The sequence below is a fragment of the Remersonia thermophila genome, chromosome 3, assembly GCF_042764415.1.
Source record: "Remersonia thermophila strain ATCC 22073 chromosome 3, whole genome shotgun sequence".
Lineage (NCBI taxonomy): Eukaryota > Fungi > Ascomycota > Sordariomycetes > Sordariales > Chaetomiaceae > Remersonia > Remersonia thermophila.
The window spans coordinates 1,419,550-1,443,514 of NC_092219.1; the positions used below are offsets into that span (position 1 = coordinate 1,419,550).

At 61.3% G+C, this 23,965-nt stretch overlaps 6 protein-coding genes across 6 annotated transcripts; 1 reads left to right on the forward strand and 5 right to left on the reverse strand.

The window, feature by feature from the left end:
* Positions 1-496: 496 nt before the first annotated feature.
* On the reverse strand, positions 497-2,024 carry VTJ83DRAFT_3218 (uncharacterized protein; the record flags this gene model as incomplete). The annotated part of the gene is made up of 2 exons (XM_071009572.1): positions 497-1,493; positions 1,600-2,024. 2 exons carry the CDS (start codon positions 2,022-2,024, stop codon positions 497-499), a joined length of 1,422 nt encoding a protein of 473 aa, XP_070867096.1.
* A 7,348-nt stretch (positions 2,025-9,372) lies between these two features.
* Positions 9,373-10,808, reverse strand: VTJ83DRAFT_3219 (uncharacterized protein; the record flags this gene model as incomplete). Its single annotated transcript, XM_071009573.1, has 2 exons — positions 9,373-10,554; positions 10,635-10,808. The coding sequence occupies 2 exons, from the start codon at positions 10,806-10,808 to the stop codon at positions 9,373-9,375; spliced, it is 1,356 nt and encodes a 451-aa protein (XP_070867097.1).
* A 1,579-nt stretch (positions 10,809-12,387) lies between these two features.
* On the reverse strand, positions 12,388-15,887 carry VTJ83DRAFT_3220 (uncharacterized protein; the record flags this gene model as incomplete). The annotated part of the gene is made up of 5 exons (XM_071009575.1): positions 12,388-12,610; positions 12,674-13,428; positions 13,497-15,371; positions 15,446-15,791; positions 15,868-15,887. The coding sequence occupies 5 exons, from the start codon at positions 15,885-15,887 to the stop codon at positions 12,388-12,390; spliced, it is 3,219 nt and encodes a 1,072-aa protein (XP_070867098.1).
* A 423-nt stretch (positions 15,888-16,310) lies between these two features.
* VTJ83DRAFT_3221 (uncharacterized protein) lies at positions 16,311-17,044 on the reverse strand (the record flags this gene model as incomplete). The annotated part of the gene is made up of 3 exons (XM_071009576.1): positions 16,311-16,395; positions 16,460-16,720; positions 16,803-17,044. The coding sequence occupies 3 exons, from the start codon at positions 17,042-17,044 to the stop codon at positions 16,311-16,313; spliced, it is 588 nt and encodes a 195-aa protein (XP_070867099.1).
* Positions 17,045-18,033: 989 nt separating this feature from the next.
* On the forward strand, positions 18,034-20,811 carry VTJ83DRAFT_3222 (uncharacterized protein; the record flags this gene model as incomplete). Its single annotated transcript, XM_071009577.1, has 3 exons — positions 18,034-19,324; positions 19,394-19,573; positions 19,646-20,811. The coding sequence occupies 3 exons, from the start codon at positions 18,034-18,036 to the stop codon at positions 20,809-20,811; spliced, it is 2,637 nt and encodes an 878-aa protein (XP_070867100.1).
* An 845-nt stretch (positions 20,812-21,656) lies between these two features.
* Positions 21,657-22,448, reverse strand: VTJ83DRAFT_3223 (uncharacterized protein; the record flags this gene model as incomplete). Its single annotated transcript, XM_071009578.1, has 1 exon — positions 21,657-22,448. The coding sequence occupies one exon, from the start codon at positions 22,446-22,448 to the stop codon at positions 21,657-21,659; it is 792 nt and encodes a 263-aa protein (XP_070867101.1).
* Positions 22,449-23,965: the final 1,517 nt, after the last annotated feature.

Below are 23,965 nucleotides of genomic sequence, written 5' to 3' on the forward strand. Positions count from 1 at the left end.
GTCTCCCTTGCGGAGTTGTGTGTTGTTGTTGTGGTTGTTTTCGTAACGACCGTAAAAAAAGCGATGAAACCGGACGTGTGCTCCCTTTCATCCCTTTCCTTTCCTTTCCCTTCCCCTTCCCTTTCCGTCCCAACCTTCTATATCGCGAAATGGTGTATACCGAAAGCCCGTCATTATGGAGAAAACGAGAGATGTGGGGGGGGTATATCAAAAATGTTCCGAAAAGCGGAAAAATAAAAAGGATTAAAAAAACAAGGCGATTAAACGGGGTTGTGCAACAAGAAGGGTTCAAACCAAGGCGTCGAATGAGCAGCCCCCCCCCGTCCGGCTTCTAGGCGATAAAGAAGCGAATGGCAATGGAGATGGGATCGCTTTCGGGGGTTTGGCGCATCTTCTATAGCGCTCTCTCGGGTGTGCGTTGCTTGGAGGGGGAAGAGGAGGGTCCACGTCAACGTGTCCCCCCACCCAAGTTCACGGGGCTGGCCGATGTGTCTCCTCAAGCGCGCGCGGCGAGCCTCTCGAGACCGTCAGCCTCGGCGGGCGTGCCGAAACGGACCTTGCTCCACACGTCGTAGTGCTCGTCGTTGCTCGGGGAGGTCGGGCTCAGGATGCCCGGGGAGCTGCTGCTGCTGCCGCACAGGGTGTCGCCGCGGCTGATGGAGTCGAGGCTTGAGCTGCTGCCGAGGGTCCACTCGTCGCTGTCGCCCGTGGCGGGCCGGCTGGTGCTCAGCAGGCCGAGGCCGTAGCCGTTCTTGTAGGCGGCATAGCCCTCCTCCTCGTCAAAGGCGCGCACGCGGTCGCCGAGCTCGACGTACTCGTACTCCCAGCGGGTCGACTTGTCGAGCTGGGGGCGGGGCAGGAAGCGAGAGCGGGCGATGTAGTACGAGGTCGCGGCGAAGATGCCGCCGCCGACGAGGTCGATGGCGTAATGGTGGTTGAGGTACATGGTGGACCAGCAGATCCAGACGGCGTAGAAGATGAAGAAGGGGCGGAAGCGCGGGAAGCAGTACTGCATGAAGAGGGCCTCGAGGATGGCGTCGCCGGCGTGCAGGCTCGGGAAGGCGCCAAAGGGCATGGGCGCCGTGGTGAAGCTCGTCGTGTACATGTCAACGCCGAACAGCTCGTCGATGCGGGCCAGGCCGGCCGGCGAGCCGCCCATGCCGTAGTGGGCGGGCTCCAGCCCGTGGAGCTTCTCGTACCACGGCGGGGTGCAGGGGAAGATGATCTGGAGGGTGACGCCGACCATCGACATGTAGCCAAAGGCGCGGGCGAAGACGGGGGTGGTGCCCGGGGCGGCGAAGAGGAAGAGGAAGACGCTGCAGACGGCGGGCAGGGCGAAGTGGCCGACGCCGTAGGGGATCCAGGCGATCACGTCGAGCACGGGGTGCGTGTGCGCCGACATGATGTTGGAGAGGTTGGCGCCGTACAGGATGTTCTCGAGCGCGGGCAGCACCTTGACCCAGATGTGCGGGCGGTACTCGGGCGTGATGAAGCTGGCCACGGTTCGTCAGCGACGGGAGGAGCCGGGAGGAGCCGGAAGAGCGCCGCCAGCGCCGCGGCGCCGGGCGCCGTCGAGCTTTGTAAGGGAGGGAAACTCACCGGCTGGAAAAGAAGTAGAGCAGATACACCCATATCGGCAAGGACGGGAGGAAGAACTGCTGGGTGATGGGCATGGCAAGCAGGAGGGCCATGAGGGCGACGGCGGCCGTCTTGAGGAAGGGCGCCGAGGGCAGGATGGCCAGGGAGAAGACCATGCAGGCGAAGGTGGCGACGTGCTGGAGGTCCCAGAGCGTCCACTTGCGGGTGCGCAGGGCCCGCAAGCTCGGCCTTGGGTCGAAGGAGGTCTGCATGCGGGTGATGTCGTCGGCCTGGGAGGTTGAATGCGTCGCCATGCGCAGGCGCAATCGGAGCTTCCGGCCGGGCCGGAACTTGTGAGGGATCGGGTTGAGCTGCGCGAGCGAGCTCGGCCACCGGAGCGGCAGCAGCTTGGGCTTGATGGCCGGGAACTCTTGCACGGCGTCCATGGCGGCGAGCAAGACGGATCCGAATCCGGGTCGGAGGAGCAATATTATGTATTACTGAGGGAGGGGAGGGCAGAGGGCGAGGCTGCGTGGGTTGTTCAAAAGGACGGGAAATGCTCGCTATTGCCGCTGCATGGGCATGGTCCTCGGGATCCCAATGCTACGTACGGGCCTCACCGTCGAGGGTCGGAGGGGAGAGAAGAACGGTGCAAAGACGACGATGACGGGGAGCAACGCTGAATCGCTGCCGTGTCTAAGTGGCGGCGGTGGGCTGCGGTGCCAGGCTCGGTAATGATTGGACCGGAAGGCTGACCAAGACAACCGGGGCCCGTAGGTATGTAGCGTGGTCTGTACGCAGTACGGTTGGATGGGAGAGAAAAGGAGGAGGAGGAAGAGGAAGAGGAGGAAGAGGAGGTACGGAGTGGGTGGTGTTGACTCGGGAGAAGGAGGTGCGGTGAGGTTGAAGAAGGAAGAAAAGCGGACGGGGGACCGAGTAATGTGAGCGGACGGGGTTGGAGGGCCAAGAACGCTGAAGCAAAAGACCGGAGTGCCGAGCGCCGTGTAAAAAAAAAAAAAAAAAAAAAAAAAAAAAACAGCGTCATGCCCCGAGCCGGCCGCGAGACGACAGACGCCTTGTGGCTTGTGGGAAGCGGGCGGATCCCCCGGGGGTTTTGGGGGAGGGGGGGGGGGGGGTTGGGTGGATTTGGCGGGATGGAGACCTGGTTAGGTAGTTGCTGGGTACCTTGGTAGGTGCACAAGCCGACTTGTACCCTGTAGGTTTAACAAGGTACACCTCAGCACCAAAACTGCCGCCGCCTGCTGTACCACCGCTGTCGCGTGAGGTATGTAATACCTGTAGTACCACGCTGCGTACTGTACGTACCACAGGCCACAGCCAGCAAGCGGGGCCAGGATGGGCTCCCTTGGGCTGGGAGCACTCGGTACGCAGCACAGGAAACCCAAGCCATCCACCGAATTGAGCACAACGAACGACGGCTGCAGGGAACCGATCTTACTCAAAAAACCGTCCGCCACCCGCGCCAGGCCCAGGATCGGAACCTAGGTAGCCAGGGGGGGCGCGGCAGGGTTGGCGGTTTGTATCCAGGGTTTGGGCAACGGCACAGAGAGCTTCGGGGTCCCTGGAGTCGTGGGTGGATCCCACCGGCCGAACGAGCTGCGAAACAGCGAATCGCAACCCCTGGAACCGGCCAATCCCGTGGGCCGCCCTTCTTCCAGCTTGTCTTCTTTCTTTCAGGTCTGGGGGTGTCGCTTTCGGATTGCACTGGACCCTTGAGTTGATTCGTCATCATCATTTCTGTGGAATCCATGCTCCCTTGCCAGAGCTTTTTGTCGGCAAACAATGCCGAGCCCCCTCTGAGCGCCTCTGCAGCATTCCCCCTCCCCTCCTCAACTCTCTCCCCATTTCTCAAAGCTATGACGTTGAGTTCCCTTGATGTTACCCAAGGGAGGGGAGAAAAGTGTTTCGAAATGCCCGCCGGCCTGCAGCTGTCACGCAGACGAATGCAGGTAACGTATGATGGTTACTGTCAGTATGTACGTAGTACACAGTAGTGTAGTTACCGTACTGGCGTGCGCAGTGGGCGTAACGCGGTACTTCCCAACGCCAGCGTTGCTCAGGTTCCCTGAACCAATCAGATCCTCTCTTCTCCGGCTCTGAAGCGTCATCGGCGCCCGCCTGCTGTCGCGTGATGGCTAGGTACCTCGTTATGGGTACCTCCGAAGTGGGAAATCTCCCGCGTGGTACTTCAACAAAACCACATTGAGAAGCCGGATCGCTAGCGAGGCTATCCCCGGCCTTGCAAAAAAAGAGGGGGTTAACGGCTCCGGAGACGCCCCCGAAATCATCTCGAACGGTGGTTTTCGGCTCGATTTCTTCAGCAGCCGCGAAACCCGACGGGGCCGGTTTCTTCCTGGTTGCGATCCCGCGTCATTGACGACTCGGGTGCTGACTAACTACCGAGTTAGGTAGGTACTGTACCGACCAGCGTAAAAACTCCCTGGCGGAGTCTGTATGTGCGTACTGCGTACGTGTACAAGCACTCGTGCCCATGCCCCAAACCCCAGAGAACGGCACGATGCAACCCTCCGAAGCAACCTCCCCGCTCTGGGCGCGTGCCTCTCTGTGCCGGCTTGCGCCTCTGTGCGGTTCGTGGCGTCTGGTGAGACCAGAAAAAAGCAGAGCAACCACCATCACACCCACCAGGGAGGGGAAGGGAGGGGGCACGACAAAATGACGCCGCACGGCGCGGAACGGTTCATGCGCGCTTCCACCTCGCTGCGGTTTCATGAAGCCAAGCCGCCCGCTGATCCGTCTCGTCCCACACGGCCCGTGCTCTGGCTTGCGCCGTCGCTCGCCTGGCATGGCCTTTTTCGCCGGCCTCCCAAGCTAGCCTGTGCAGGACTGGTGCTGCAGAACATCATCTCTTATGTGGATGTCTTGGCCTTGGGGGACGGGGCGATGGACCCAGCGGCGGCATCGAGATGGCATCGGTCGCTGAGGATAGCCGAGCTCGCTCCCTGTGGGCTAGGTACCTTAGGTTGACGTACTATAGTACAGCAACCACCTCGCCTGTCCGGGCACGCCCGAGGGAACCCCAGACAATTTTCCATCCCTGCGATGCGGCTGCTGGGGCTTTTGGAACGCGCCACGCGGCACCTCGCGCTGTGCCCCGGCTTCAGCTGTTCCTGGGAGATTCCCAACATCCCGGAGAAAGCTAGGCGACAGCAATTCCAGGGGACGTCCTCGGCCTCCTTGTGTTCTGCAGAACAACCTGGCGCGACGGTGGGCCACGGAATGCTCGGAGATGTTCTGGGCAAGACGCAAATAACTACGCAGTAGTTACCTGCTGCGTGCCGCAAGCGTGTGGCGGCAGCCTTGGTTGGTCCGAGACAAACGGCCGCAAAACCCTGGGACAATGCCGCCTCACACGCTTTTTTGCTTTTTTTTTTCACGGGAAACTCGGAAAAACAAAGAATTGCAAGAAATGGAAACAGCAGTCTGCTCGGGGGGTTCCGTCGTCTTTTCCTTTTTACGTAGTGGTTATATCCGTGCAAGTAAGTACAGTAAGTACATGCTTGCTTAGTGTAAACGGATTGCAACCCTGAACCAGCGGAGTGCCGGTCCTTCCGCAGAAGGGTAGTTAACATGTCCTCTCAGCGGCCGCGGCTGCGTCTTGTGTACTTGACTACCTAGGTAGCTCAGATCAGGTATGTATGCTTTCGATCCGCGGGCTTTTCTTGCGCCAGCCTCGGTTGTGTACTATACACACAAAACCAGCCAGCACGGGCATGCCGTCATTGTCAGTTGGTTCGAGTCTTGGTGGTACCATATTCTGATCTCTCTCTCTCTCCCTCCTTTTTTTCCTGGGGGGAAAGAAAACAAATCTTTCCAGCGGGGTGGTCTGCCCCTTCGGCGGGCGTGATCGTCGGCTGATCAGTGGGTGGTCATGTCAAAATGGTCGTCGTCTCGTCTCATCGGAGCCGACCCAAAGCGTAACATCGAAACCCGAAGCGTAGCTAGGGCGTTGTGTGGTTCCGTGACGTGTTGATGAGAGCCGCTAGTCCGTACCTTTGTACATTCCTACATTCACCGCTCCGCCCTTTCGCATCCAACAGGAGAATCAGATGCTCAGCATGCCCACACAAGCTGGCTGCTGCCGTCACATGGATGCCCAGGATGGCGGGTGGAAGTACCGGATGGGTGATCAGCGCCCTCGTGGAATGGGCCAATGAGCATCGCGCGCATTTCTTTCGAGGGCCTTAGGAAGGGGGCCAACCAGCGTCTCGGGTCTTGGCTGTCCTTGGCGACGAGCCGGGACCAATTCAACAAAGCAAAGCCCTTTGGCTCAGTTCCATGGATGGAGCGAAGCTACTATAGTACTGCGTAGTTACCTACCTGAGGTACCAAGATAAGTCATTACCTCTAGGTAGTGTTGAGAAGTCAAGGTCCAACCCAAGTCCCAGCTTCAAAAAAAGAAGGAAAAAAAAAACAATCCTCAGAAGAAGAAAGGGGGGAGAAAGCGGTGCACGGGAGGAATTCGGGCTTGGAAGGGCATGAGTAACAACGTCCACTCTTTTCCTTTGGCTGGGCATTCATTCGGGCAGCAGTGACAGCCGGCGCTTCCAGCGTCCAACCCCCCCATGCTTGCCGCAGCAGCACGCGGCACGCAACGTCATCAGCTCCCCTTAGCCGCCGCCCTCCTTTCCACACTCACACCGGATGCGTACACAGTAAGGGCGTGCTCATCAATTCCTGATGCCCCTTTCTCCCCTACCTTAGTCAACTACCCACCTCTCAGGCGCCTCTAGGTACCTGCTGGAGTATGTCCAAAGCATCCATCCAGCCTCTCATGCCTAGTCCTTGTGTTAGGCTGTGTCTTCTGTAACATGCCTGCCTTGGCTGTGCCACCGTGAGAGAGGAATTCAAACCCTCGAGCTGGCATTCACAACGCATTGGAGAGGTCCTCCCGTCGGGATTCCCGGGCGGCCCACAGCCGCCGCAGCATCAACAATAGCAGCAGCATCAGCATCATCAGCAGCAGCAGCAGCAGCAGCAGCAACAGCAACAGCAGTAACAACAGCGGCGCCGGCCTTTTTTTTTTTTTTTACTTTTTTTTCATTGACAATCTCCGAGCACGCCGGGGGCGCTGGGGCCCAGGGACTCGACTGCTCCACTTGGTTTCTTCATGCTCCCTTCATTTTGTCCTTTTGCCCCGGCCAACAAAAATGTGATGGCTGGGGGGGGGGGGGGGGGGAATTGGTTGCCATGCATGGGGCGGGACTCGGACTTCGCAAAGAGGCCGCGAGTCCGTGGGTCCCTGGCAAAAGGCGGCACCGCCGCGCCGGGGTCCGTTCACCTGTCGTGCCCAGACGGAGGAATGCTTGGTCAGTTATTTTGGGATCCTGATTTCTTCGTCCGTCTGCGGACGAAACCCCCGGAGGCATTTGTCGAGCCCGAGAAAAGTGCGTCCTGGTTCTGCCTAGTCATCATCGGGAGGGGTTTCAACAAATGCGGTGAGGAGGCAGGGCCTGGCGGACAACTCCGCGCTGGCTTCTAGAAACGTGAGCGACCGGCCGGTCGGTAATAGCATCAAGTCCGACGCCACGTCATGACATGACAACAGCCCGTCATGCTTGACAACCGTCGGTCAAGACCGTCGTATCTGCGTTGTGTCAAGCCGGCCCGAAGAACACTGAAGAGGTATCCACATCACTATCCACATCTCGTCAGCCAGCCGCCAACTCCCCACGACATCCCCGACTCAGACTGGCCGGTGTGTGTTGGGAGGGGGCACGGTCAGGCCAGGTACCGCTTCCCATCAGCTGGCAAGCTACAGAAGAAGCACACCACCTGGGAGGGGGCAGGGGTGTTGGGGGCCCCTCGTCACCCGGCATCCTCTTCAGACTCCAATTCCCTTTGTGTTGCTGACGGAGACCGCATCGGCGCCGTTGGAGGACTGGTTTGGTTTCCTCGACAGCCTCACGCCGACTCGCTTCAGGGGCACGAGATAAGAGAAAGGATGAGATCTCATGTCGGGGGCCAACAAACACGCCCCCACGGGCCCCGATGGAGTAAGACCAGGTAGACCATGTATACCTACGGCATGTTCCTGAGGAGGCGATGATGCGAGCCAACCGCCCGGCGAAGCGGGCATGGATCAGATCGTAGACGGTCCGGGAACCAAACGGATGCGCGCCGGCAGCGGACCCGCCGTGCTTCTTCGGCGGATGCAAGACACCATTTGTTGTATGGTAGGTGGTACGGAGCACGTACTACTAGACAGGCTCTCTAGGGGGGGGATGGGATGGTGAGATGCTTGGCCTACAAGACATGGATAGCTGGCAAGCGCTTCTCTCCAGAGAGCAGTGTGGCCCGATGAAGTCGTCTTGAGGCTCAACGGTCCCTTTCCCATATCCAACGGCTGTCTCCGGCTCCATTCTCATGGAGACAGGGGACCAAGCAACAACCAACCTCGCAGCAGCGCCTCGATGTAAACTACGCGTAGAAATTCCGACGGGTGTACTTAAGAGCCGTCTTGAACGTAACCGTAGTAGCCAAGAGCGAAAACAAGCCAACGCAACCGCAATGAAGACGAGAAGTGACATCAAGGAGAGGACAGCAGGGTGCTATGAGAAGGCTAGCCACCGACAAGCACGAAACAAGGCACAACACCAAGTCAAAAGCCGGCAAAGAAACCCCCGTACTTGGGTCTTTGAACCTTTCCACCATGCCTCGTCCGCCGGCCCTAAGCAAACGACGCCACCCCCATCCCGACGGCCCGGTCAACGATCCAGCGGAGATCTTGTCTTCCTTGTTGGAGAACAAAGAGGCGATTCCTCGACCATCAGGCCTCGGAGGGAAGGATGTGGTGAAGTGACCCCAGCGCAAACCTGGTGAAAGCCACAATGCCATACCAGACCGCGGCCGCTCAGGTTCGCCAGAAAGCCTCCGGGGAGAAAGCAAATCCGAGATGAAAGAGGTCAGAAGACCACCGGCGCAGCAACTCCAACCGCCGTGCTCCGTCGCGTCAACGGGCATGGAGGAGCCGGAACGGATTGAGCCGTCCCGCACATCTCACCATCCCCCTGCCCCTTGCTTGACCTTCTCTTATCCTCTTCCCCTCATCCAGCTCGCGCGACGACCCTCGTTTTCCTTGTCATCGCCCATCGTCAACATCTTCGGAGCCGGGCTGAAGAAGAACCCGGGGAAACAAGCAGCAGCAGCAGCAGCAGCAGCAACGATACCATAACACAACCAACAGCACGCTTCACAAGCAACGAGCGTCGAGATGTCATGCTGAGCACTCCGGTTCCGCTTCACCGCCAAACGGCTTTTCGCATACGTGACATTGACGGTATAACATCACCCTGGATCCCTGGACAGCCCTGCTCCCGTCAAAACGCCCCCCCAAAAAAAAAAAAGAAAAAAGAAAAAAAGAAAAGAGCCAGACACGTGTGAGTGAGAGTGAGAGTGAGGGTACCCATACATCCCCCTCCTTGTTCCAGGGCAACCCTGATGCAACCCGGTTCCAAGAGACATCAAGAGCTAGCAAGAGACAAACGAGACATGCAATTCGAGAGAGGAAAGCAAAAGAAACGAAAAGGCGGGCGGGCAGAGGGGGGGTTGGCAGCAAGGGGGAGAGACGGAGAAAACCAGCGGACCGGCGAGACAAGATATCAAAACAGACAGGAAACCCAACGCGAGGCAAGGTATATTGTGAGACCGAGAAAAACGACAAAACATGGCACGGACAAGAGAGAAACATGGCGAGAGACAAAGACATGAAAAAAAAAAAGACGATAGAACTTCCCCTCTTCACAAAGACAACCATCATCGCCTGCCGGCTCCTCCCAACCCGGCGCCGCTCCACAACCCCTTGCTCGTCTCCACGATCTTGTTGGCCTCGCTCCCCGGCCTCAAGCTCGCCGGCACGTCCGCCATGCACACGTCCGCATCCGCGGCAGCTCTCGCCACCGCCGCCGCCGCTGCCGCTGCTGCTGCCGTCTTCTCGTCCTCTCGCGGCCCGCCATGGCCGCTGCCGTCGCTCGTCGGCGGTGTCGGCGTCTGCATAGCCACGCCGCTATCGTCCTTCCTCGGCCCGGCGGCGGCGGCGGCGGCGGCGCCGTTCTCGCCGGCGCCCTGGGCGGCCGCCTTGGCCGGCTCGCGGCTCCGCATCCCGTTCATGAGCCCGCCGGCGCCGTGGCCCTCGCGCAGCTTGTTGATGGCGCGGACCGTGTCGATGGCGGCGTGCAGCGTGCGGCGCGCGTTGAAGTTCTTCTTGACGGTGGGCAGGAGGTTGGTGCCCTTGTCGACGCCCTCGGCGCCGCCCTGGGCGTTGACCTTGGCCCACCCGGCCACGAAGGGGTGCTGCAGGGCCTCGTGGGCCGTCATGCGCTTGCTCGGGTCGACCGTCAGGCAGCGGCGGATGAAGTCCTTGGCCGAGTCGGACACGCCGCGCCAGTACTCGATGGGCGTGAACGAGTAGTCGGCGTTGAGGATGGCCTGCATCTCCTCAAAGTCCGAGTCGCGGTCGAAGGGCGTGTAGCCGCACAGGAGGAAGTAGGTGATGACGCCCAGCGCCCACAGGTCGACGGGCTTGCCGTGGCCCGTCTTCTTGAAGATCTCGGGCGCCATGTACCCGGGGGTGCCGCACGTGGTGGTCAGCACGTGGAACTGCTCCTCGTCCATGATGCGGCTCAGGCCAAAGTCGGCGATGAGGAGGTCCGCGTTGTCCTCGGGCGTGCGGAACAGCAGGTTCTCGGGCTTGAGGTCGCGGTGGACGATGCCGTGGTCGTGGAGGTAGGCGACGGCCGACAGGACGGCGCGGATCAGGTCGGCGGCGTCGGATTCGTAGTAGGAGCCCTTGCGGCAGATGCGGTCGAAGAGCTCGCCGCCCAGGGCGAGGTCGGTGACGAGGTAGAGGTTGTTCATGGTCTCAAAGTAGTCGACCAGCGTCAGGATGTTTTGGTGGCCCATCGACACCTTTTTGAGGACGGCGATCTCGTTGCGGACCTGCGCATCGTGCAACCCAGAACAACCCAGCCCGTCAGCCAGAGAAGGGGGAGGGGGGATGACAGAACGAAGGAACGCACCATGTGCTCACGCCCCGCCATGAGGCGCTTGTTGATCACCTTGGCGGCATAGTAGCGGCCCGTGTCGATGTGGATGCACTCCTTGACGACCGAGTAAGAGCCGGCGCCGAGCACCTTTCCAACCTTGTATCTGCAAGGCTGGATCTGGGGTTGTTGCGGCGGAGGTGCGCTCATGGCGGCGACGGCGATGAGCGAAGAAGGGGAAGGGGGGGGGGGGGGGAGGGGGGGGTATATGCGAAAGAAAAGAATGTATTTTCTGGTTCTGTTTTGTGCTCTTTTTTTTTTCTTTGTTGGGAGCTTCGATGTATGCGCCGGCGTGGGGTGAGTGAGGAGCGTCGCAAGTCGGGGGAGACGGGCAGGTCGGGGTAGGTAGGTAGGTCGGTTGGTTGGTTGGTGGTTGGAGGTGTCGGGTCGAATGTTCGCCACGACACTGGAAGTCAGGGAGCGTCAATGTCCCAAGAGAGGGAAAAAAAAAAAAAAAACCAACTCGGAACGGTAGCGCTACGGCGGGGAAATACGAAATGATGACGGCAGGTGCGCCGCGGGCTTGGATAGGCAGGTATACGATCTATGAGCAATGGGTTTTTAAAGATGCAATTGATGCTGAAGAAGGGGCAGCCGAGCGGAAAGCGGGGCTCGGGTCATTCCCAACTTCCCCTCATAGGGCTGCGCCTACGGCTGCGACGGCGTGGGGCTGCGACGGCGTGGGGTCAGAAGTTAATACGCAGTAGGTGCTTGCTTCTCCAGGGTGTGGTGTGGCGCATTCCCAAACGCTTCACCCAATTCGCTGTGAATGCCCGGGACCTAGGATACGTTCGTAAGAAACGAGGTCCGAAAACCGGGCCAACATCAATCTCTAAGGCACCCTTTCCCCTCCGGTTGGTGGTAGGTAACAAGTAGCGACGCTGTCTGCCTACCTTGGCTACTACTTAGGTACCTTAGCTACATACTTTACCGACTACTTAGCTTAGCCACCGACCTTGGGCACGGCATCTACGGAATACCGTACCTACCCACCGAGGTAGATGCCAAAGAACCACGAGCCACCCCAACCTGAGAGATGGAAACAAAACCATTGGGGTATACCGGCCCGGACTTACCTAACTTCGATAGTGCACCGGGGTGCACGAAGGCTTTCCCCAGTACACGTTCAGTGCCTTGCTGTCTCCAAGCAGCCCGCGCAGACTCCCCGGCCGAGAGACGGTGCATAGTGTCAAGCTCCCATTGGGTGCATGGGGTGCATTACGTGATGCTGCTGCATTCGGCTGTACTGTGTAGGTCCTGTCTTCCAACCCCAACGGCTCAACCTATCCCGGCCCGGCTTCTGAGCCACCTCGCCGTTGATCAGCCGCACCCGTGGACCCCGGGAACGTTAACTTTAGGTCCGCTTTTCAGGCCACGGGGGCGGAAAGGGTGGGGCGACGGGCTGCGTAGGCGTAGCGGTGGTCAAAGTTGGTGGACCTACTGCGTACATCCGCCCGAGGCGCAGGCGTGTGTACCTTGCAGCGGCAGCATGGGGCTCTACTGTGTACGCAGTAATATGCATCTTCAACATCAGCCTAAGCCCCCCCTCCCGAAAAAAAAAAAACAAAGAAAAGAAAAAACTGGAACCTGGGTATCGAGTTACAGAATCTACCTAGCTAGCCTGTGGAAACCTTACATATTTACCTTATGTATCTACACCCCCTTGGCCCCCCCCCCCCTACCTACCAACAACGATCACCCCCTAACCCCCCAAGGGCATCCGACCCTCTCACCTCCTCTTCTCATGCTTGCCGTGCTTCGCCTTCTTCGCCTTTCCATGCCCCTTCTCACCACCGCCCCCTCCCCCCCTCTCCTCCTGGCCATCCGCTTCCTCCGCCTTGCGTTTCGCCTTCGTCTTGACGCTCACCAGCCCGGCGCTCCTCCCGCTTTGCGCCGCCTTCTTGATCTGCTGTTCCGCCTCGTCCCAGACGGCGTCGTTGTCAATCTCGTACCTAGAGAGTTTCGCCGGTCAGCATCGCTACTCCGCCGGGATGAATGGGGCCGGAAAGACCTACTGATCCAGCGGCAGGGAGTCAATCAGCTCCCTCTGCTTCTTCCTCAGCTCCCGGAGGGCCTCGTCTCCGCCCTCCTCGAGCTCATCCTCCAGCGCCGTGTCCAGCGGCACGTACTTGTCATCCACCTTCTCGTCGTCGTGCACGCCCGAAGCGTTCTCCCGGCTCACGCCCACCTGGCTCGTCGGGTCGGGGAGCTCGGCCGCGATGGCGCCGGTGACGAGCGAGGCCAGGTGCGTCGTGATCTTGCGCATGATCTTGATGAAGATGGCCAGCAGCTGCGACGACGGCAGCGAGAGCTCTTCCGCCACCGTGTCCACCTCCTTCCGCTGCAGGCCGATCGCCAGCAGGATGGCTTGCTGCAGCCCGCTCAGCTGGATGCTCTGACGCAGCCGCCCGGCAAAGTACAGCGACGCAATGGTCGGCATCAGATCCAGAACCACGTGGTAATCCAGCAGGCCGTTGGCGTACGACTCGAGCCGCTTGTGGTCGAAGGGGGTCAGCAGCTTGTCCAGCTCCTCCTTGGTCAGCTCGCCGGGCTGCGCCGTCGGGTCGAGCTGAGCTCCGGCGTTGGACGACTCCTCGATGGTGAGGGCCAGGATCGACGGGAACTCGCGGAACCGGTACGACAGCAGCGACAGGAACCGCTTGTGGAAGTCGCCCGCGAACGCGCCCAGCCAGCTCGGGTCGTTGCCGTCCTGGAGCGGCCGGATCATGACGCACGTGTGCTCGCCGGTGAGGTCGTTGGCGGTTTGCCGCTGTTGGTGTTTGTTAGTCATGCCATAGCGACCGCGTGGAACCCGCGAGAAGAACGAGGAGGGCTCACCAAGTAGACGGGCGCAAACGAGGCCCGCTTCCAAAACTTGTGCAGCGGCTGGGTCAAGCCGTAGCTGACGCCCACGTAGTCAAGCTTCTCGGGCCGCCGCTCGGCCAGCTTGGCAAAGAGCGGCGGCAGCTCCTTCATGTCGCGCACCTTGATCTCGTCAAACAGGCTGCCCGCGGAGAGCTCGGCGTCCGTGACCCTGGGGATGGAGCGCGGCGCGGCGCCGGCCCCGTCCTCGGACAGATCCGCGAACCGGCCCTCGTAGTAGTCGATGAGCATCTGCAGCGCCCTGGACCCGTAGCCCATCGACATGTAGTCCGGGTTCGTGGCGATGCGGACGACACGGGCGCCCGAGAGCGAGGCGAACTCGTCGTCCTGGAACTGCTGGCTGACGAGCCAGGGGATCAGGTCGCCGGCCGGCTGCTGGCCGCGGCTGAGGCTGTTGAGGATGCTCTGCTTGCTGATGCGGCCCTCGAGCGCCACCTGGATCACGCACAGCGGCTCGGGGAGCCGGCCCTCGACGATGGGGCCGGTCAGCACGAACAGCTCGTGGGCCGGCGCGTCGCTCATGAGCTGGAGGTCGTTGGGCGAGTTCTTGTAGTGGCTGGCCACGTAGAGCGCCACCATCTGCTGGAGGAACTTCTCCGACACGGGGTGGAACGAGAAGAGCGTGTCGCGGTTGACGTGCAGCAGCTCGCACTGCGACGGATCCGGGCACCCCTGGGTGCTGATCTTGGACTTGGGCAGCGTCGCGTCCAGGCAGAGCAGCGTGTTCAGCCACTTCTCCACCCGGTCTCCCTGGGCGTAACGGATCGGCTCCGACAGCGTGATCTCCTTGAGCGACCGGCCGCCCGCCGGCGCCGCGTCCTTGGCCGCCTTCATGCTCGAGCGATCGACCTCGACGGCTCCGCCGCCGTTGGGGTTCGCGCCCGCCCGGGACTGCTCCCGCAGCTGCTTGATCAGCTTGAGCGACAGCGACCGGCCCGTGCCCTCGTAGCCGCTGATGGTGGACGCCATGAAGACGAGGTACGGCCCCATGAGCTTCTTGACCAGGGGGAGCGGGATCGCGGCCGCCTCGTCGATGACCACGAGCTCGGCCTGCCCGAGCACGTGGCTGTCCTGGGGCCGGATGTACTGGATGGTCTGGCGGTGGTTCCGGTGGATGTTGACACGCACGATGGCCTTGTTGAAGTCCGGGTTGGTGGATTGGATGATGGTGTAGTCGGCGTGGTCCTTGTAGTCGAGCGCGTCGAAGCCCTTGAAGACGAACTCGAACAGGGTCTTGAGGTTTTCGGGCGACGGCGACGTGATGAAGATGTTGCTGTAGCCGTAGGCGACGGCGGCGGCGATGGCCACGCCCATGGCGGCCGACTTGCCACGACCGCGGGCGGCCGTCAGCGTGACCGTGTTGCGGAGCGTCTTCTCGGCGATGGCGTCCACAAAGGTCAGCAGCGCCTTGGCCTGGTCCGTCGTGCGCGCCAGCTTGACGAGCGAACCGATGGGCTGCGTGTCCTGGAGGGACTCCTTGATCTTGTCCAGCTCCTGCACGGCCGCGCTCTTGGGCGCGTCCTCGTCGGGCGGCGGAAGCGGCTTCACGCCCTTGCCGCCGGAGATGGGGAGCACGTTGAGCTCGTCGTCGATGACGAGGCACGACTCGCAGCTGCCCAGCGACAAGAGGAAGCGCTCGTTGAACCTCGCGACGACGTCGTCGTGGGCCTCGGTCCGGTACCGCGCGTGGACATCCATGGACAAGGTGTAGAGCTGCTTCAGGCTGGTCATGCCCTTGAGAAGGAGCACCACGAGGCCGCCGCCTTCGACCGTCTCGATGGTGCGCGCGAGGATGTTGGGCGTGATGGCTTCGAAGTCTTGCAGGATGCACTGCTCAAGCGGGTCAGCCTGAGGACGCTGCGCGCGCGAGAGAATGAGAGAGAGAGAAAGAAAGAAAGACGCACCATGCCGTATGTGTTACCCAACACCTTCTCCGTCTCCTTGTAGTACACATAGCGAATGTCGTGGAGGGAGATGAAGAGCTCAAAGGGGTCGGCCGAGTTGGGCTCGCGAATGCCGCGCTTGATCTCCTTCTTGATCTTGTTCTCGCGCTTCTTGCGGTGGCTGGTGAAGCCGAGCAGCTTGTTCTTGTAGGCCCACAGCACCGACTTGTTTTGCCTCACGTCCATGCTGGACATGATGTAGTAGAGGTGGACGATGGCATCCTTGGCGCGGTCGCCAACGATGACGAAGAAGCTGCGCTTCTTCTCCTGGAGTCCATTGCGGATAAGCGTGGGGATCCGGGAGTCTCTGTCCAAGGAAACAGGTCAGCGAAGAGGCATCCTGGGCGAAGCCGCACGTCGTTGGGCATGCCAATGGCACCTACACTGTCTTTTGGGCCGGCATGGTTGCGGGGGATGTTGGCCACCTCTGACGAGACGGGCGCTTTGCGATCGAAGAACCAAAAGACCAGAGACGAGGAAGCGTCCGAACGAAGCTCCCGTCTGGAATTATTTTTATTCTGCCGGGCGGTCCTGAGAGCGCCCCACTTGGAACCACTCACCGCCTGCAGCTGGGAGACTAGCGCTGCTCCACTTGCCCGTTTTGGATCCCGCATCCCGAGGCGAACACAGTACTATAGTATACATGCACTTCCCTCTACGCAGTAACTACCACCTTAGTTACCTAGTACTTGTATGTACACTGCCAGTCATCGGTACATTCGCAGTAATAGTACGGTAGTGCTTCAACAAGCCTGAAGCCAAACTACTTCATGGCTTGGCTCAACACAGTTTTGGACACTTTGAAAAAAGAAACCCAACACGGCACTTAGTCATCGTGACCTCTTCGAGACGCCTTTTTGGAACTCTGGTGCCTTTTCGCCTTGATCCTCGCCTCGGTGGCGCTCTTTTTCCTGGCAGGGTGTTAGCCAGACAGACTCTGGCAGACGCCGGATCCTCTCTCTGCATGACACTCACAACGCCTCGTATTTCTTGGCCTTTTCCGGCGACGTCTCTCCAGGGACCGTCCTGCGATAGAGCTCCTGGAGCTCGTCGAACAGCTTCTGGCGGTTCTCGTTGGCATTGGCACTGCGACTTCTCTGCGTCTGGTCCTGGATGGTGATGCAGTCATTGCGCCGCGAGTAGTATTTTGACTCGCGTAGGCTGGCATGCAGCATCTTGGGGAGAATGCTCAACAGCTGCGGAACCGGCCAGACGGTTGTGGCCTTGGTTTCGGTCCTGGGCGGAGGAGGTCAGCACAGCCAGCACAGCCGGCGCGTATCGACAAGAGACAAGACGTTGCCATGGTCCCCCAACGCACTTGTTCACATGCTGGCCTCCGGGCCCGCTCGACCGGGAGAAGCTGGTGGTTCCCTCCGGCAGGCTGCTTATGTTGAACGACCGATGCCATTTCCTGGCCTCGGCCAGCTGCTCCGGGTCGAAGGATGCCTCAAAGGCTTGGTGCCTCACCGAGCGCCGCACGAGCTGCAAGAGCCATGAGCCCGACGCATGTCCACCCGTCACCGCGTTGAGAGCTGGCCGCCACCCATGACGATATGGCATGTCTGGAAGGCCGATGGCTCGAAGGATTTCTGTTCCCGGTGGGGGTTTCCCGCTTGCTGCCAACGAAGGGGAGTGCTGGAAAGCTCAGAGCACTTTCCTGTCAACTGGAATGTTTTGTTTTCTTTTTTAGATCGCAGCCGACTCGCACAACCTGAGACATAATACTGCGTACAAAGTATACAATAATACACAGTAGAACTGGAGCAACCACCTGCTGCGTGTCGCCGTAGCTGGAAGACCGACAGGCCGGGCAGACTCTCGGCTGCGCTAAGCCTGTTTGGGAAGACAAGGCTCCGAGAGTTGGGCAGGTGGGGGCATGCACTGTGTAGTCAGTTGGGTGGAGAGGGAGAATTTTCTCCAAAACCAACCGCAACTCCGCACCGAAATGCGAATGATTCCACTTCCGTCTCCATGTCTCCATCCTCGCATCCCCGGCGCACATGGCCGTGATTTCACAAAGCTGGCATCTCACCACTTGCAAACCTCCACGCGGAAAAAAAAAAAAGTTTGGCCAACCCAACGTTGCCTTTTTTTTTTTCCCTCTCTCTCTTCTCTTTTTTTTTTTTTACTTTCCTCTCACACGGGGTATCCAACTCTTGAATCAACCATTTGCGAGCGCGTTTCTGTTCCTTGCTGGTGACGTGGGAACTACGCCGACTGACCACTTGAACGGCATCCGCATCGTCGCCCATTTCCCAACTCCCATTCCATTCTGACCCCTTCATCTGCTCGCTCGCTCATCCACCCATCCATCCACAGAAGCACTTGCGTCGCCATTGGTCATCGACAACCCAGGTTCTCTCTGCCCTCTGCTGTCGCACCGCACTTCACCCTCACGCACCGACTTGACCCCTCTCTGCCCGCTCCCCGGCCCGCGTCTCTGTGACCTTGCCTCCATCTCCAAACCCCCTTCTCCTCCTTCTCCTCCTCCTTTTTACCTCCTCCACCCACATCAGCTCGTCGAGAACGCGACACGCCCATCCCGTTTGATGCAAGAGCCTCTTCCCGAATTCCTGGCGACCGCCAGCCTCAGCCCCGTCTCTCCGACCCCGCTTCCAGCCCAGAGAAACATCCAGGCCTCTGTCGTCCCCAACCTCCAGGACCAAGCCGCGGCCGGCGACGAGGCCGCCGTAAAGCCCACCCCATCACCGCCGCCGTTTGGTGAGCCGCCAGGCGACAGGATGAGCTCGGCACCAGTGCCCGCCAGCCACGGCGCCGTGGACGACATGCCGGTCGACGCCTACCCCGGGGAGACGCACGATGAGTCGGACGATAGCATCGGCTATGGCGATGGCGATGGCGATGGCGAGGAGGCCCAGGGCGAGGATAGGGGAGCCCAACAAGAAACAGCCAAGCCAGATGCTACCAACGATGACTATGCCAAAACCTTTGATTCGCCCGCCGCCCATGAGGATCGGAGTGAGGCTGAGGACGCTCAGCCGGATGTGCCCATGGCTGCCGCTCAGGAACCCACCCATAGCCCATCTGCGCCTGCGCAAGCGCCTGCCCCTGCCGCGGTCCGCCCCGGCTCTCCATCGCCCGTCCCTCCACCCTCCGGCGACGCCCCGTCGCAATCCGAACCGCCCAACGGCCTTGGAAGCCCCTCGGCCCCAGGCCCCGCTGCCACTTTAGACACCGCCCCGTCGACCGAGGCGTCCACAAGCCCAGCTGCCGAGCCCACTGAGAAGCCAAGCCGTTCTCCTGCCGTTGATGCTGCCGCCGCCGCCGCCGCCGCCATCCCCGCCGCGGCGCCGGCGTCGGCAGAGGACAATGATGCTGGCGCCATTGATATCCAGAAGCTGGTAGACAACCTCTCGGCCCGGGCCGCCGCCCCGGCTGCATCCCCCGACGCCCCGGCGCAGGCTCCTCCAGCCGCCACGCAAGCCACCCCGGCCCCCTCTTCCCTCTCCCACCCTCACTCGCTGCCCCCCAAGCCAACGCTGTCCAACCCGCCTGCCAGCCTGCCTGCCATCCCGCCGGCTCCCTATTCTCATGCCCGCGCCCATCCTGCCTCGGCGATCCCCCCGGCAGGGCCCATGTCGCATGCCAGCCCCCGTATGTCGCACGGTGCCTACCCCGCCTCGGACGCCGTGCCGTCCTTTCCCTCGGCCGGCCCGTACGGAGGCCCTCCCCATCATGCCGCCCAAAACGGCGATGCTACGGGGTACTACCAGGGGGCTTCCATCAAGCAGCTCTGGGAGCAGTTCCAAGCCGACGAGAAGCGCTACACGACGGAAGCCCGGTGGGACAGGTTTCCCGAGGGGTCGCGTATCTTCATCGGTAAGCCGAGGCCCCTGGGCGTCCGCCCCGTCATGTCCATGTCCCTGCCCTGTGCTCACGCGTGACCAGGAAACCTGTCGAGCGAGCGCGTCTCGAAGCGCGAGGTCTTTGACGTGTTCCACCGGTTCGGCCGCCTCGCGCAGATCTCGTTGAAGAGCGCGTACGGCTTCGTTCAATACCACACGGTCGCCGAGGGTGCCGCTGCGATGCAGGGCGCTCAGGACATTGAGCTCGGCGGCCGTAAGATTCGTACGTTGTCCCTTTCTTTTTTTTCTCTTTTTTTTTTAAAGAAACTTTTTTTGGCGGTGCTAACAACCGCAGACCTCGAGGTCTCACGCGTGCAGAAAAAGAAGGAAGACAGGGACCGATCGCCGGACCGCCGCGGCCGGCACGAGCGGTTCGACAGCGCGGACCGCGGTTGGAAGCGGGATGACTATCGGCAAGGGCGCTCGCCGTCGCCGCGTCGGAACGACCCCCGCGGCCACTTCGGGCGCCGCCGTTCTCGATCGCCGGCGCGCTTTGGCCGCTACGGGGACGACAGCTACCGGCGCCGGAGCCCTAGCCCTCACCGGCGCACGTCTTCCAACGCCGACCAGTTCGACCTCCCGCGCAGATTCGGTCCCGACGTGCCCGACGTCCAAATCCTGCTTCTCCAGGAGGTGATGCGAGACTTTGTCTCGTGGGTGCAGGGGGCGTTCCACACCAAGGGCCTGCGCACCGATGTCATGTACCTAAACCCTCGGTTTCCCCGCGAGACCGTGGTGCAGCGTCTCGCCGCCGAGGGCGTCCACGGCATCGTGGACCTCGACTACGCCGCCCAGGCCAAGGGAAAGATCCCCATCCAGGTCTTCAACCGCTCGGGCGGCGCCAACGTTCGCTTCGAGCTGTACCAAGACATCGACCCTCCCATCGCCGCCGAGCTCGTCATCCGCGAGAAGTCCCAGTCCCACGCCGCTCCCCCGCCGGCCCAGCCTCCGAATCCCTACGCGCAGCCGCCGGTCGCCCCCTACGGCCACCCCCCGGCCGGCTACCCGGCCTACCCCTACCCTCCCCACCCGGCAGCGGCCCACCCGGCGCAACCGCCCCACGCCGCTGCTCCGCCTGCGTCGCAGCCGGCCCAGCCCGACCTCGCCAACCTCGTCGGCAGCCTCGACAACCAAGCCCTTTCGGCCCTGCTGGCCCAGCTGCAATCTTCGCAGGCGCAGCCCGCCGCCTCGCAAGGCTACCCGACCGCGGGCGCGCCGCCGGCAGCTCCTGCCGCGCCACAGCAGCAGCCGCCGATCGACATGAACGCCCTGTTGGGGAATCTCCGGAGCGTCGCCGCCGCGCAGCAACCGCAGCACCAGGCGCAACAGCCCGGCGCATACCCGCCTGCGGCGGCGCCGGGCTATCCCAGCGCCGGGGTGGCGTACGGGGCGCCTCCGGTCGATGCCGCGCAGCAGGTGCAGAGCATCATGGAGCAGCTGAAGCGGGCGGCTCAGTCGTGAGCTTGCCGGGCGAGGCAGGGCTCTGCTCTGCGGGGATGATTGTCGCTGCGAAGCGAAGAACAGGAACGATGGAAGTCGCCGATACCAGGAAAACGCATACGACGAGAAGAGGAATCCGGCAGGAAGGGGAAAAGGCATGCCGGAGCGTGATGGCGGAGGGGTGGTGCGATGGTGACTTGCTCGGATGGGGCATCTCCTGTCTTTTGTTTTTATTTGCTAGCTGCTTGTCTGCCTGCGTAGGCACTCAAGATGTCTCTCGTGCCGGTCGGATTGTGCTTAGAGAAACTTAGATACCAGAGTTTACTTTGTTGCTGCTGTCTGTCTGTCTGTCTGCCTGTCTGTCTGCCTGTCTGTCTGTCTGTCTGTCTGCCTGTCTGCCTGTCTGCCTGTCTGTCTGTCTGTCTGTCCGTTTATCTAGTGGAATAAAGACAGGATTACGTAGAGGAAGATTGAGAGGCATGGAACGCGTCGTGAACCGCGTCAAACGTCTATTCTCTATATTGCTCTTTTTATTGATAATATGCTCATCTTCCCAAAACATCCACGTTTTGTTTGACTACCCGTGATGGGTGGGGTGGGGTGGGTTGGTTGTGGGGGAGGGGAAGGGGGAAAAGGGGGGGGGGGGGGGATTTCCCCTCCCACCACCGGTTTGATTCACCCATGACCTCGTTGACATACGTAAATACTCATACACCTTTATGCACTCTCATCACAGCCCATGCATACTCCTCCGTATCTGGCCCATCTGGCAACCCATTATCCCCCCATTACCGCCCCCCGCTCCCCCCCGCTCTCCCCTCCAACGGAAAAAGGGAGGGGTGGGTTCCTCGCCCCTCGCCCCGGGGTCAAACCTCCCACTCGGCCTCGCCGGCGAGGAGCAACCGCGCCATGACCTCGCGCCTCCGCCCCTCGCCTCCCGTCCGCTGCGCGTGCTGCGTCGCGCGCAGCCACCGGCCCAGCGCCCTGCGGAGCTCGTCGTCGCCGCGGCCCAGCACGTCGATGCCGCGGTCCGCGCACGCGAGGCGCGCCTCGGCGGGCTCGAGCGCCGCGGGGCCGCCGGCGTCGGCCAGCAGCGCGTCGTCGCGCGCCAGGAAGGCGAGGCGGGCGTCGACGCGGCGGCGCAGGAGGAAGGCGGGCGTCCAGGGGCGGGCGGGCAGGCCGAGCGCCTTGGCCAGGAGCGGCGCCGCGGAGGCGCCGACGTCGGCCGCGTTGGTGGTGGCGGCGGCGGCGGCGGCGGCGGCGGCGGTCCTCGCCTCGGCCCGCCTCGCCTCGTCCTGGGCGAGCAGCTTGTCGACTTGCTTGGGGATGCGGCAGGTCAGGGGCACGGCGCGGGGGAAGGCGAGGACGACGAGCGGGGTGCACTCGCCGCACACGATCAGGACGATGGCGAAGAGGGGCAGGCGGCGGATGTCGTGGAGCCAGCGGCGGCGGAGGAGGTGGTGGGAGCGGGTGCCGGGGGCTGGGGCCACGGGAGGCGGAGGGTCGTTGTTGTTCCCGTTGTTGGGTTTGCTAGAGGTTGTGATCGTGGGGGAGGAGGAGGAGGAGGAGGAGGAGAGAGAGCTGGAGGAAGGGTACAGCAGACGGGTGTTGGTGTAGATTTGCTTGATGCCGGCTTTGTAGAATTTGGCGTAGGCCATGCCGGTGGCGAGGAGGTGTTTGAAGTTTTGCGGAGAGAAGAAGGGGGGGTTCGGAGCATCGGCGGGGCGGGCGGGGAGCTGGAGAGGCGGCGGGCGGGTGGTGTAGGGAGGGTTGGCGGCGGCGGAGGCGGCGGCGGAAGAGGGGGGAGGGAGCGGGAGGTCGAGGGGAGGGAGGAGACGGCAGAGGAGGGGATGGCGGCGGCGGAGGCTGGCGGCGGGCGTTGGCGTTTGGTGGAGGGTGATGAATAGGACCTCCGGTCGGCGAGGGTTGGCGTCGACAGCGTCGTGGATCGGGCAATGCTGCTGCGGCTACTGCTGCTGCTGCTGCTGCCGCCGCGGCTCAGCGACAGGACCAGCAGGCGGTGCTGTGTGTAGTTGATGGACAGGGAGTGGCCATGGGCACGCATGGCGCCGCCGATGAGGGTTCGGCTCATAGGAGCGGGTTGCTGTAGGTGGTGGAAAGGTTGAAAGAAGAGAGAGAAAAGAAAAGCCTGGATGAGCTCAGGTATTACTATACACCAGGTACGGAGGACAGTGTACAAGCAGGAATATCAACGCAAGAATCCCGTCGCTGAAATCCCATGGAAGAATTGTCGTGTCAATTGGATTCTGCAGATCGGGGCCTAACCGCGTTGGGATTAGCGTCGGAAGAGCCTTGCCGCTCCCACATGGCGCTCCACGCGGGGCGGGTAACCTGCCAGAAAGGCATCATCAGGTGACCACGCGCCCGGGTCGCGTCCTCGACGACATTACAGGTCCAATTCTTGTTTTGTACACCGTAGTGTAAGTGGGGGCCACGGCGGGAAGCCTTTTTTTTCCTCTCCAGAACCGAAAAAAAAAAAGGAGAACGGGTTGGAGGATCCAAAGATCAACGGCGTCCACTAGGTACTTTGATACTTAGACGAGCTTAGCGGGGTTACCTTATCTTGGCTTACCCACATCAACGCAGCTTACACCCGTCTGTAGAAGCACCCACCTTCAGCAGTACTGGACCCCGTACTGTGTAGCTAGGTAACGTCGTTTTCTGGTCAGCAATTCTTGGCCCTCTGGCAAAAGACCTGGGCACTCGGTCTCGCTGCGAACCACCTCATTCTTTTTGTTGAAAGGGGGATCGCCCGACGAGCTCTGACTCCCGTCCTCTGCTGACTCGAGCACATCCGCCCCCCCCTCTCCTATTCCTGTCACTTCAGCTTTTCACCACCAGGCTCCTGAGGCAAGGCAGTGTACGCCAAAGGAGAAGGAAGAGGAGCGTGCCTGGATATACTCCCCGGCTGTCCAAGGCCGTGTTTGTTTTGTGGCTGCAGCCATCCTTCTCTGCGTTTGCATTCTTCCGCCAACGCCAACGCCATCCGGGCCATGCCGCTTCCCCCTTCCAGCGCCGCCAAGTACGCCGGCCCCACCAGATCCGTGTCGCCAACAAAAAGCCCAGCGCACCACCGAACCTCAGCCGTCGGCGCCAAGCTGGCTTCTGACGACGGGACACCTCTCTCCTTTTCCCAGGCTCCGAGCCCTCCAAT